Source organism: Onychomys torridus, chromosome 5, assembly GCF_903995425.1.
Source record: "Onychomys torridus chromosome 5, mOncTor1.1, whole genome shotgun sequence".
NCBI lineage: Eukaryota > Metazoa > Chordata > Mammalia > Rodentia > Cricetidae > Onychomys > Onychomys torridus.
Window position 1 is genome coordinate 49943437 of NC_050447.1, and position 12319 is coordinate 49955755.

General features: G+C 46.5%; 1 protein-coding gene across 10 annotated transcripts in view; it reads left to right on the top strand.

Moving 5' to 3' along the window:
- LOC118584370 (BTG3 associated nuclear protein) overlaps nt 1–12319 on the top strand; it is a 79367-nt gene that overhangs the window by 11842 nt on the left and 55206 nt on the right. For 9 of the 10 annotated variants that reach the window (XM_036188567.1, XM_036188560.1, XM_036188563.1 and 6 more), the window contains exon 2: nt 10763–10903. In XM_036188567.1, the coding sequence (XP_036044460.1) occupies nt 10834–10903 (70 nt within the window). In that variant the 5' untranslated portion in view covers nt 10763–10833. Of the gene's footprint in view, nt 1–8025; nt 8045–10762; nt 10904–12319 lie in introns of those variants that run through there. The other variant, XM_036188569.1, reaches the window with a different exon arrangement.

Genomic DNA, 12319 nt, shown 5'->3' on the forward strand with positions numbered 1-12319 from the left:
TTGAGGCCAGCCTGGTCTATAGAGTGAGTTCCAGGACAGCCAGGGTTATACAGAGAAACTTTGTCTTGAAAAGAGGAAAGATAAAATTTCTATGACTTATTTTAAAAGAAATAACACACTATCCAAACATATTTTGATATGATAGCAAATGTGGTGTTGCAGGAGGTCCTAAACCCAAAAGTCAGAACTGCTGCCTCCCAGCACAGCAGCCATTTCGCCCTTCAGTAGGGTTGTGCCCATGAGTGTAATGTTTAGGACCTCACTGGCCACACACTTAAGTGGAACCTCCCATCTCCTAGGTACTTGGGTTTCTTTCTCTCTTTTTTTTTTCCTGAATATTTATGTATTGAGACAAAGTCTCATTATGTAGCTCTGGATGGCCTGGAACTTGCTATGTAGTCCAGACTGGTCTCAAACTCATAGAGGTCTGCCTGCCTCTGCTGCCTGATTGTTGTGATTAAAGGCTGAACCACAGTGTCTGCCATGGTATTTGGCTTTCCTAAGATAATCTTTAGCTGTGCCTTTGTGTCCAGAAGACTGTCTGGCACCATCACACATCTGGCTTGTTGTCCACTGCCTGGGAGAAAACCATTGAGACAGAAATCAGTGGTTGAGGCTTGTTGTCCTGTTTGTGTTTTGGCCAGACAGGTCTGTGGGTGGTATAGTGTTGTGGGCCTTCCTGTGGCCAGCTATCTGTCTCTCCTGCTCCTATGGACTTGTTTGATGAGATATTTGTGTGTGGGCAAGTGTGAGAAAGTGACACATTAAATCAGTCATTATCAACCTAGGAAAGAAGTGACCTGACTTTAGGTCTGTTTGTTCTTTCCTAGTTTTAACTTGAAACATTTTTTAGAGGCTCTATCTCAAAGAAAAACAGTGTTGCCTCTATTTTCCCAATGGTAAGGCAGGACCTCTGGAAGAAGTAGTTCTTGCCTTCTCTGTTTTCCTTACAACTGACCATCACTTAGAGTCTGATTGCCATTTTCTATCTCAGTTTCATTCACTTGTTCTGTTTGTGGTGTGTGTGCATGCGTGTGAATGGCAGAGATAACTACTGGGTATCTTCTGTCCTTCTGTCTTGTTTTCTGAGTCAGTGTTTCTCACTGAACCTGGAACTTATTACTTTGGTTAGACTGACTAGCTAGGTAAGCTCCTGAGATCTGCTCCTGCCTTACCAGCCCTAGGAGCCTTTCTGTGGGTGCCGAGGATCTAAACCCAGGTCCTCATGTATGTACAACAAGCACTTTACCACCTGAGCCGTCTCCTCAGGCCCATCTCATTCTTTTATACTCCAGCTCAGATGTGTTTGGGGGGAAGAAGCAAGCTGAGCCTTCCCATGTGCTTTAGTTAATAAAATGAATCCTGTTGCTAACCTCCTGGCTTTTGGATTTTTTTGTTTTGTGTTTTTGTTAGTGCTCCTGGGTCTTCGATGCCTCAGTAGTTTCCATGTTCCTGGAGACTTGGCTGCCTGAGTACCACTTTGCTACTTCTTTAAGGGGACAGGAAGTAACACTTGCTGTCCTGATTTTTATGTATATCTAATTTAATTAGTTTAGTTTTTGAGACAGTCACTGTGTAGCCTAGGCAACCTGGAATTTGCTATGTATGTTGACCAGTCTGGCCTTGGCTCACAGACACCCACCTGCCTCTGCATTACAAGTGCTGGAATCGAAAGTGTGTATCACCATGTCTGTCTGTATCCTGATTTTTATGGCACTGTGGACTTGGTATTCCAACTCTCATGGACTCTGAAGTCTGTAGAGCAAAGCAGTATATTGGGGACACTGTGGGACTTGGGGCCTAGAATCCGTTCTTTCCACTCCTGCAGTGGTTCTGAGTACCATTTCCACACACATTGTGTCCTGTCTACATCTGTTCTTCACTTGTACTTGCTAAGGGCTGTTCCTGGCCTTACGGCTTTTTGCCAACAGTGAAGCATATTTTTTCTTCTATAAAGTGAGGCCAGACAAGCCGTAGATGCGTTCCACAGCCCCTTCCAGACACATCAGGAACATGCTAGGCTTTTCACTGGTGGCATGAACAGTGGGCTTGTTAGACACACTGTTGGACAGGCATCTGGTGACTGGTGTGTCATTCCAGTCCAGGGCTTTGTGTCTGGCTGCTTTGTCCTGCTTCCTGTGGAAATAACCACACCAAGCCAGATGTGGCATGAGGGCTCCTGGAGAAGCTTGATGTAAGAAACGGCTCTGAGATGCCTGTCCTCGAGGCTAACGGGAAAGAAGCCATTTGAACATCCTGTATGACGTGGCCTTGACTGAGAATCCCAGTGGGCAATTTGCTGGAGTGCAGTGAGCCTTTGCTATCATTTTTTCTTGCTGCCTTTATTATTTTTTCATGTCACGAGCTGATACTCTGTAGTGTTTCCTTTTTTAACCTTTTCCCCAAAATGAAGCTTTATACTCTTAAGTAGTGTTCTGTACTCCCCTCACCCCATCCTGTACTGGTGATCAAACCCATGCCTCACCACTGAGCTACACCCCCAGTCCTCTATATTTTGGACAGTTTTTTTTTAAATTACCTTTTTTGTTTGTTTGTTTTTGTTTTTGGTTTTGGTTTTTTTTTTTTTTGAGACAGGGTTTCTCTGTGTAGTTTTGGTGCCTGTTCTGGATCTCACTCTGTAGACCAGGATGGCCTCGAACTCACAGAGATCCTCCTGGCTCTGCCTCTTGAGTGCTGGAATTAAAGGTGTGCGCCACTGCCGCCCGGTTCCAAGTGCTGGTATTAAAGTTGTGCACCACCACTGTCCAGAAAGACAGGTTTTTAGTCCAGTAGGCCTTGAATTTATTCTTCCATCTCAACTTCCCTGAAATAGCTTATAAGAATTCCTGTATTAATACTTACAGTTTTCTTTTATGGATGCTGCAAATATTTGAAAATTTAAAAATGTTTGTAGTTAAATATTCAGTTACCATTCTTCATTGCTGACTGTGGCAGGCACTGACTCTGGTCTATATTGACAGTTTGTTACTCACATATAGCAAGGCAGTTGAGTTTATGTAGTTAACTATAGTGCAGTCCTGTGGAGACCAGAACACAGGCACAAAGGCTTTGAAGACCTTAGCCCATAATTTTAAATTTAATTTAATTTTGTTTGGTGTGTGTGTGTGTGTGTGTGTGTGTGTGTGTAATGTAATGTATGTATGTATGTACGTACGTGTGTATGTGTATGTGTGTGGTTTGTTTGAAACATATCCCCATAATGCAGCCCTGGCTTGGCTGGAACTTGTCATGTAGACCAGGGTGGACTTGAATTCATAGATCTGCCTACCTCTGCCTCCCAAGTGCTGGGATTACAGGTGTGTGCCACCATGCCTGACTTTAGTTTTCACTGAAATGTGATAAAGTTCATTTTTATGGTGTTGACACAATTGTATGTATTAATGAGGCACAGTGTGATATCTCTACACGGTGTAGTCTCTGCACTGGCCAGCTCAGGGTAAATGGGGTTCTTGCCAGTGGGTTCTCAGTGGCAATGCTGATGTCATATTGGGATCTGGGTCTGGAATGAGCACAGTGTCTTCCATTGGGCCCATCGCAGGCATATATACTGGGTGCAGCATGGGCCGGCCAGGCTTTGTGCAGGCTGCTCAAATGCTCCACTGGGGCTCAGCTGTCAGCAGGACATGGGAGGCAGATGCTTAAGCAAAGCAGATATTTAAGAAATATAGTAAGCCAGAGAAAATGCTCATCCACAAGGCAGGATGGGACTGGAAAGGTGGGTGTTGGTCTTTTAGGAATGACTTAGTGTCACTGAGGAACCTGTGAGAACATGTGGGAAAGGGGCAAGGGGCCACTGGATGTCTGGCTAGAAGGGCCTAGACTGGGCTGTTCCTTATGAGCTGGGGGTGAGGTGGGGTGACTGGGCAGGTCCAGTGAGTAAGCCAGGAAGAGAGCCCAATAGGGATGCTGCTGGTGTGTAGCTATCTGCTGAGGGCACACAAGCTGTCCTCATGCCTTTGCAGCATGTTAATGAGCCAAGGAAATCTTGTCTGTGATGTGGCCCTTTAGTTGCTGTTAAGAGTTCTGGAGCAGAAGGTGGAGAACCCTGGGAACTGCACATGAATCCAGGTGTTAGGTGATGCCTCGGTGCAGGCAAAGCTGGAGCCAGAGTCTGTAGGATGGGAAGGAAGAACCACCTAGGCGTGAGGCTTTGGTCCAAGCAGCTGGATAACATGGGCTACTGCTGACAGTTGAGACGTTGGGAAGGGCTGTGATCGGTACCTGGAGTTAATATCCTAAAAGAGATGTCCAGCGGCCTGTGCTGGTGCTTAGTGAGGCCGAGCTGGGAGAGTGCTGCAGTGTCAGCTAGATGTGTGAGACTTTTGGCTGAGTTCCAGGCCTGCAGTGCCCATTGAGCAGAGGGCCCTGCCCTGGGTGTCCTGGCAGGGAATTGATAGGGAGCGGGCTGAGATGGAAGAACAGTGGCCCAGGGGGATAGTTCTGCGGGAAGTGGGATAGTCCTTGGGAGGTTGGTGTGTGGCACGTGGAGAGCCTTGTGGGAGAGAAGCCAGAGCCCTGGAGCTGGAGCAGTCTGGTAGGAAGGAGGACTGTGAAACTCAGGGGAGAGGAGCTCCGAAACAGTACAAGGAGGGAGGAAGTAGAGTGACTTCACTGAGTGCCCTAGAGCACTTGGCACCCTGAGGGGCCCTGGGAATGGGGCAGGAAAGCAAGGTTGTCTGTGGAGCTTTGGCAGCAAGGGAGTGGAGGAAGTGTGACTAACTAGTCCAGGAGTTCTGAGGAGTTCAATCAAGGTGCAGAAAGGAGGGCTGAGGAGTCGGGGGTGGGGGAAAGGATAAGGTAGGGGGCTGAGTGAGATGGGTTAAAGAAGGCCTCGAAAGATTATTAGATCAGTGGCTTGGAGCTCTGGATTTAAGACCCAGAATTGGGGAAGAATGTCTCAGGTGCCATTGAGAATTGATGCTTGTGTTAATTTTGTGCACTGAATTACTCTGACCTAGAAAAGCTGTGTCACTGGCAAGCGGTAAATAATATAAATAAGTCATGTGGAAAGTAAACAATGTAGAGTGCAGAGTCCAAGGGGAAGGAGACCGTGGATCTCTGCTTCCCCTTAGGGAGTCCCCTTAGGTCTGAAATGTACTATCTCAAAACCCCGTGTTCTGCTGTGCACCTCCCATAGGCATAGGAAGACATACACATGCAGTTCCTGTGGAGGGAACGGCTGTCCTCCTACATGCTGACCTGGAACTTTCCATTGGTGTTCCTTTCTGTGGTGTATTGGGGTGGCATGATTAAATCCTTCTTCCATGTTAACATGTGGCTGAGCCACCCCTCATCTTCCTGTACCCCCGCTGAGCTCTTGGGTTGTGTCTTTGGTGGACTGCCCTCTTTCCACGTGCACCATGGGAGCTCCAGGACTCTAACTGGTAATTGCATTCTGAGTCTTTATTGAACATTAGTCTTAGTCCAGCTGCTTTATTACATTAGGACTGGATACTCCCCAGGCCTTCTGAGAAACGGCAAAGCTAATTTGCCAAAATGGCAACTGCGCATACCACTCTCTGTTCCAGTTTTCTTGGGCTTCTTGCCCTAGTTTTTTCTATCGAAACCTTCCCTGTTAGCAGAATTTTAAATGTTTTTATCCTGGCAACAGAAGCATTTGGATTAACAGCTAAGGGGGCAGTGGTGTCCTCATTTGGAGGAGGTCAGGGTTCAGGGTTTTATGGCCAGTTCAGAGTGTTTTCTTAAGCCGCTTGGAGAGCTTTTAGAAAGCACGAAGATGCTGGGGTTGGGCATTTGAAAGCTGCTGCCATTGGCTCCTTAGGAGAGGCAGGCACTGCTCATGGAATCTGTGAGGGAGGCCATTGTGAGTAGGCTACAGGGCCAGAGTAAGCAGGTTTAGACCAGGCGGTTATCTTACTTTCTCACAATGCTGTCCATAGTAGGTGGCTTAGGAACAAGGGGCAGCTCCACATATGTCGGGAGCTGGCTCCTCCCTTCTAGCTCTTTGCTCTGTGGGCTTCCATGTTTGGGCCTGGAGAAGGCCAAAGCTGTAGGCCAGTTCTCTCTTGAGGGTTCCCAGAGGCTTCCGCACCTGTGTTTCCTTGGGTAGGCTTGGAGTGTCCAGTCTTTTGACATTGTGACAGACATTTTCATCTGTGAAGTTCATGCACAAAAGCCATGCAGTCAAGTGAATCTCCCCCAAACAAAACCTTGCTGTGTTAAGTAGACCAATGATTTTGTATTGGTCAGCATTTATTGCTCTCCTGGGGTGATGTGGCTTGTGGGCCATGGGTGGAGAGGCCTTGTAACTGCACTTGCTGCAGGTGAAGCTGGGAAGGTGAGTCCCTCAGGTGCCCATCTGCCCTGAGATACTAAGGTAGGCATACTGGTGATTCTAGTATCTGTGTAACCTTGAAAACTGCAAAGATTTGCTTATGTGCATTTTCCTGGAAAAGGCTCTGTGGTGCATTTCCAGTTCTTTGGGTTTGCTAGACCCTGGACTGTGTTCAGTCTAGTGCTGAATTTGGCTGGTCGGCTTTAGGACTGTTGGCTGTGCCCAGAGGTAATGCTTACCCCTTCAATAGTCTTTGCTTCTCAATTTGGAAGCGAGAAGACAGGCTTTATGTATGGCGTGAGGTACATTATCTCTCAGCCATTGCTGCTCTGTACTTCCAGTTCCTCCTCAAGAGGCCTTGGGAAGCTGTGGGCACAGAGTTCCAGGGCTATTCTCCCTCACCTAGGGGAGCTGCACCTGATCCCAGGCTCTGGGACAGTCCTCAGGCTGCCATTGAAGACAGCAGAACTGATTGGAGTTGGGATAGTTACCTGATGATAGTTACCCTGATGCTGTCAATGTGTGTATCTGATCACTTTTTCGAAGCATATTTAGAGGTAGAGTCCAGAAGGAAGAGGAGAAATAGAGTGTTCTTCCCTCCTGTGTACCTCAGGTCATTGAGTCTCTGGACTGCATGTGCTGTGCATTTCTAGTCTGTCCCCTTTCCTGCTGTTTCTGCTCCCAGAGAGCAGTGCTCACAGCCACTCCTGCTGCTCAAGACACCACCTTGGGGCCATTGTGGTTCTTTTTTGAGTGAATCTTCACACAGTAGGTGTACATACTGGAAGGTTCCTGTGTCCAAGGAGATCACTCCAAGGCCCCTGCAAGCTATTGGGCTCAGTGCCTTGTCAGATGTGTATGTTTTCAGTTACCCAGCAGGTGGAGCATCTGTCCATGTTTTGGCTCTTCTTAGAGACTGATTTTTTTTTTTTTTATGCTCAGTTTCAGATTTCCTAGTCTTTCCTATTGGCCTATGTGTAGCAAGTATTTTTTTCCTAGTTTCAGTTTTCTCTTAAAGAACCCTTTGATGAAATCAAGGGCAAACAAAATGGCATGTGGTGACTTGTGCTGATGGTCCCTCAGTGTCACTCCCACTGCGGCTGTCACTCGCACATCTTGCCATTACATGACCCAGACTTTACCTGTTGTTCAGTTTCTGCCCGTTCCTTACTTTTGTCAGCTTTTAAAGTCTACTTTAATTTCCTACAGACACCCTGCCCCCACGATCCCTTCTGTTAATTAGATGTGTCTTCCGTGGTGCAGTACAACACAGTTTTCTTTCTTTTTTCCTTTGGTCTATTTCATTTCTTGCAAGGTGAGACCCTGGCACCTGTGGTGGCATTGTGTTCCCCAAAATATTGTGCACTCTAATAAACTTATCTGGGGTCAGAGAACAGAACAGCCACAATATTAAACATAGAGGTTAGGCAGAGGTAGCACACGCCTTTAATCCCAGCACTCGGGAGGCAGAGCCAGGTGGATCTCTGTGAGTTTAAAGCCACACTGGAAACAGCCAGGCATGGTGACTCACACCTTTAATCCCATGAAGTGAGCCTTTAATCCCAGGAAGTGATGGCAGAAAGCAGAAAGGTATATAAGGCGTGAAAACTAGGAACTGGCTGGTTAAGCTTTCAGGCTTTTGAAAACAGTTCAGCTGAGAGCCATTTGGATATGAGGACACAGAGGCTTCCAGTCTGAGGAAACAGGATCAGCTGAGAAGTTGGCCAGGTGAGGAAGCTGTGGCTTGCTCGTTCTGCTTCTTATCTTCCAGTATTCACCCCAATAACTGGCCTCAGTTTTGATTTTATTAATAAGACAAATGGTCTTAAGATTCCTGCTACAGGTACCCTCTTTCCCCAGAGTACTGGTGAGGAAAAAAGGTCATGGATTTCAAGAGTCTCTTCACCCCACTGCAGCTGTTACACTTCGTAACTGTCGGCTTTTTTATGTTTGCCCACAGTAGCTCCTCCCCGTTGGTCCTGGCGTCCTGTAGATTGAGCCTAGCAGTGTTTGTGGTGTCCTTAGGACTGGATCTTCAGCAGCACAGCCAGGCTCCAGAGACACACACTGCTGCAGGGCCCACTGCCACCACTGCCCATTCACTGGACAGGGCAGAGTGTGTCAACATATACCCACATCCAAGTCTGTCCTTCCTGTTCAGATTGTGGTACCCAGATATAAACTTGATCACCACTCTGCCAGCTTCTCCACTCTTAGGAATGTTCAGCAGGAGTGGAGTGCTGTAAGAGTTAGTGTGGAATAAGACATCCTCAGCTATCAGCAGGGACTCCAGTGCCCTTTGCAACAGTTACTGAAGACAGTTATAATGTATTTTGTAGTTGTGTTCTCCTGTTTGAAACAGTTGTTATTGGAGGGTGGGGCGCAAGGGGCCCTCCTCCTTCTCCCAGTCTTCCTTACAGTGCCCAGTACCCTCAGCTGACTGTCTCTTCTAGTGATTTTGGTTTTCTGAAGTTGTTTTTTTTCCCCCAGATTCTCTATTTATTTAGTTTTTTTTTTTTAAAGATTTATTTATTTATTATGTATACAGCATTATGACTGCTGGCTAGAAGAGGGCATCAGAACTCATTACAGATGGTTGTAAGCCACCATGTGGTTGCTGGGAATTGTACTCAGGACCTCTGGAAGAGCAGTCAGTCAGTGCTCTTAACCTCTGAGCCATCTCTCCAGCCTATTTTTGGTTTTTTGAGACAGGGTTTCTCTGTGTAGCCCTGGCCGTCCTGGAACTCACTCTAGACCAGGCTGGCCTCAAACTCTCCGAGATCAGCCTGCCTCTGCCTCCCAGCCCTGGGATTAAAGTGCATGCCACCACTGCCTGGCTTTTTGCAGATTCTTTACAATGGGTTTGTGTATGGGGTTGCTGTTCCTAGACACTGTATGTGGATCAAATTTGCTGCCTTTATTTAGACTTGATGGTGATTTTTGTTTAGATATAAAATTCTTGGTTCACATTTCTTTCTCATAGTATCATTTTATTATTTGATTGTATGGATGAGTGTTTTGTCTGTATGTATGCCTGTCTGTTACATGCACACAGTGCCATGAGAGGTCAGGAGTTGGTATCAGATCCCCTAGAGTTTAAGCTAAGGATGGTTGGGAATTGCCATGTAGGTACTGGGGATGGAACTGGGGTTCTCTGGAAGAGCAGTACTTTTAACTGCTCAGTCCCTCTCATAGTATCTTAAATATTTTGATTTTCTTTTCTTTTCTTTTTTTTTTTTTTTTTGGCCTGATTTGATTGAATTCTCTCTGTGTAGTAAGCCATCTAGTCTTTTGCTTGGATGTATAAGGAAAATTCTTTTCCCTCTAGGTATCTGGTGTATCCTTTTTTGTTTGTTTGTTTGTTTTTGTTTTTGTTTTTCGAGACAGGGTTTCTCTGTGTAGCTTTGTGCCTTTCCTGGAACTCAGGTGTATCCCTTTTAATAAGTGGTTTTAGCAATGCCTAGCCTCACTTCCACTTTCAGGAGCCCCTCCCCTTCTTTCTGTCCTGGCTGTGGAACCTAAGGCCGTGTGCTTGTTATTGCTTAGCTGTCTCTTGGGTAACAGTCCCGAGATCTGTGTCGTTGCCCTGGCTTGCTCCTGTTGTTTCACAGTACACTTTCAGGTCTTCTTCACTTGCCTTCGGTAGTGCATTTTTGAACATCCCTGTAATCTTTTTTACCCCTGTGTTCCTATTTATTTTCTTGTTGTTGGTAGGACTCTACTGTCATATCTGTTTGCTTTTGAGTTCTGTCTACTGTGATGGTATTTTGTGGGACTGGTGGGTGAGAGAGTGAGAGAGATTTGTCATGCTGGGCCGCGCTGGGTGGTACCAGGAAAACTTTGAGCTACAGTCTATCTTGGTCTTTCTGTAACTGTTTATTTGCATCTGTTTATTTACATCTGTGTTGATGGACCTGGCCTCAATTTCATGTTGGAGAGTAAGGTCTCTGGCAGCTTAATCAAAACATCATAGGAGCTGGAAGAAAGTCACAGATGGATCTGCTAGAGGAAGTTCTTGGGGGCGGGGTGTCTGGAGGGCCATGCAGCTATGACACGGGTTGGTTCACTGGGATGTGATAGTCACTGAGGAGGCTGAGGGACCATGGGTCGCAGGTTGTGATTGACAGAGTGCTCCTGTAGGCAGCTGGGGCCCACTGGAAGGCTCCAAACCTGCTTAGGAAGGTGTGCTTGGAGGTGGCATGAGGAGTGAGTGGGGAAGCGAGGGGGGCCATTCATCCCTTCCTTTTTTTTTTTTTTTAAAGGAAAAAACCAGCTGGTTATTTATGTTTCTGAGCATTTCTGAGTGCTCAGGAGCCCTGTGGAGCCCTGTAGGGAAGCACCTGCAGACTTCTAAGACCCCTTGGCCGCCGCACAGAGCTGGTCATCTATCTCTTCTGCACTGTGACTGTTAATCTTCCCTTGTGGTTCTTGGCATTTGTTCTGCAGGTGACAGAAACCCCATACCTCGAGACCTCTGGATTCTTGCTTATTGGTGCACCCCTCTTCTCGTGTTCTGGATGATGTCAGAACAGGACCTGGCGGATGTGGTTCAGATTGCAGTGGAAGACCTGAGTCCTGACCACCCAGGTAGAGCTGTGAGACAGCAGATGCACTGTTGCTCTCCCTGTCTTTCCGGTATCAAAAACCACCCTGCTGGACTTTGTTCCCTCAGGAAAGCAGACATAACAGTGATGTTAGCGCTGTATGAAAACTCAAATCATGGGATATAAGCAGTGTTGTGTGAGCGCGCATGCGCGCACACACACACACACACACACACACACACACACACACACACACACCACCTTCTTGCTCCTCCATCCTGGCCCTCATGTAGCTGCTCATGCCCAGCAGCACCCTTTTCCCTTGTGAACTTGTCACCTATTCCATGACGTCATCTGATGTTTCTGCCATGTGTGGGACCTGTGACCCCTACTTCACCACACCTCCTGTGTGCAACTTGATGCTGCAGTGGGCCATGTGGATTTACTCTGGAGGGCTGGTAAACACAGTTCTTCAGTGACTGGCATTCTCTTCACAGGCTTACCCTAGTTTATTGACCTCCCCAGATGCTGCTTGATGTGTTGTGCACTGCTTCTCTTTGTGGAGTCTGGTAGGGAAGATTTTGCACATGCATCTGGGCGAATATTTTTGCAGGGTTAGGTCCCAGAGTAGAGCTGCTGTGTGCATGTAACATTTTGGTAAGACACTAACAGATTTTCCTGAAAAGTCATATTACCTCATTCCTATACTGACTGCTTGAAAACAGATACCCTAACTTCTGCTAAGGCCAGCCGTTTTCTTTCTGATGGTAAAAGCATAACCACTTTGAAATCTTAGCCAAGCAGCTACTTTATTTAAGGAGACTTTACAGGAGTGATAATCTGAATTTAAGACTTCTGGGGAGCATCATCTGTGAAAAACCTTTGCACGTACTGTTTAGACTTGTTGCTTGTACACCCCCTCCCCCAAACACACACTCATTTCTGCAAAAAGGAGTTCAGGCCATTGCTCTAGAGGCCTGCAGTGTGTTGCTAAGAGAGATCTGTAGATGGTAGAGTCGTGTCCTCTCCCATGTGAGTGAGCATACAGAGTCTGGAGAAACGCACAGGCAGCCGGTGTCACCTGTTTTAGGCAAGGAGGTGTGAGGAAAACTAAACCAGTGAAATGAAAACATTCTTGCATAAAGGTCAGTAAAAAATATTGACCGCAGAATTCTGTAATTATAGATTAGTAGTTCTGTGAAGGTCACCTGTGTCAGACCAGAGCAGTGGCTCAGAAATTGAGAGTCCTTCCTCTTCCAGAGGACCTGAGTTCTGTTCTCATGTTAGACAGCTTGCCACACATGTAACCAGCTCCAGGGGATCCGATGCCCTTTTCTGGCTTTTGATGGCATCCCCACACATGTGGCATACATTCACATAGATATATACACATAAATAAAAATAAATAATAAAATGTAATATACATATAAATAAAATTAATAAATAAAAATTTTCTTAA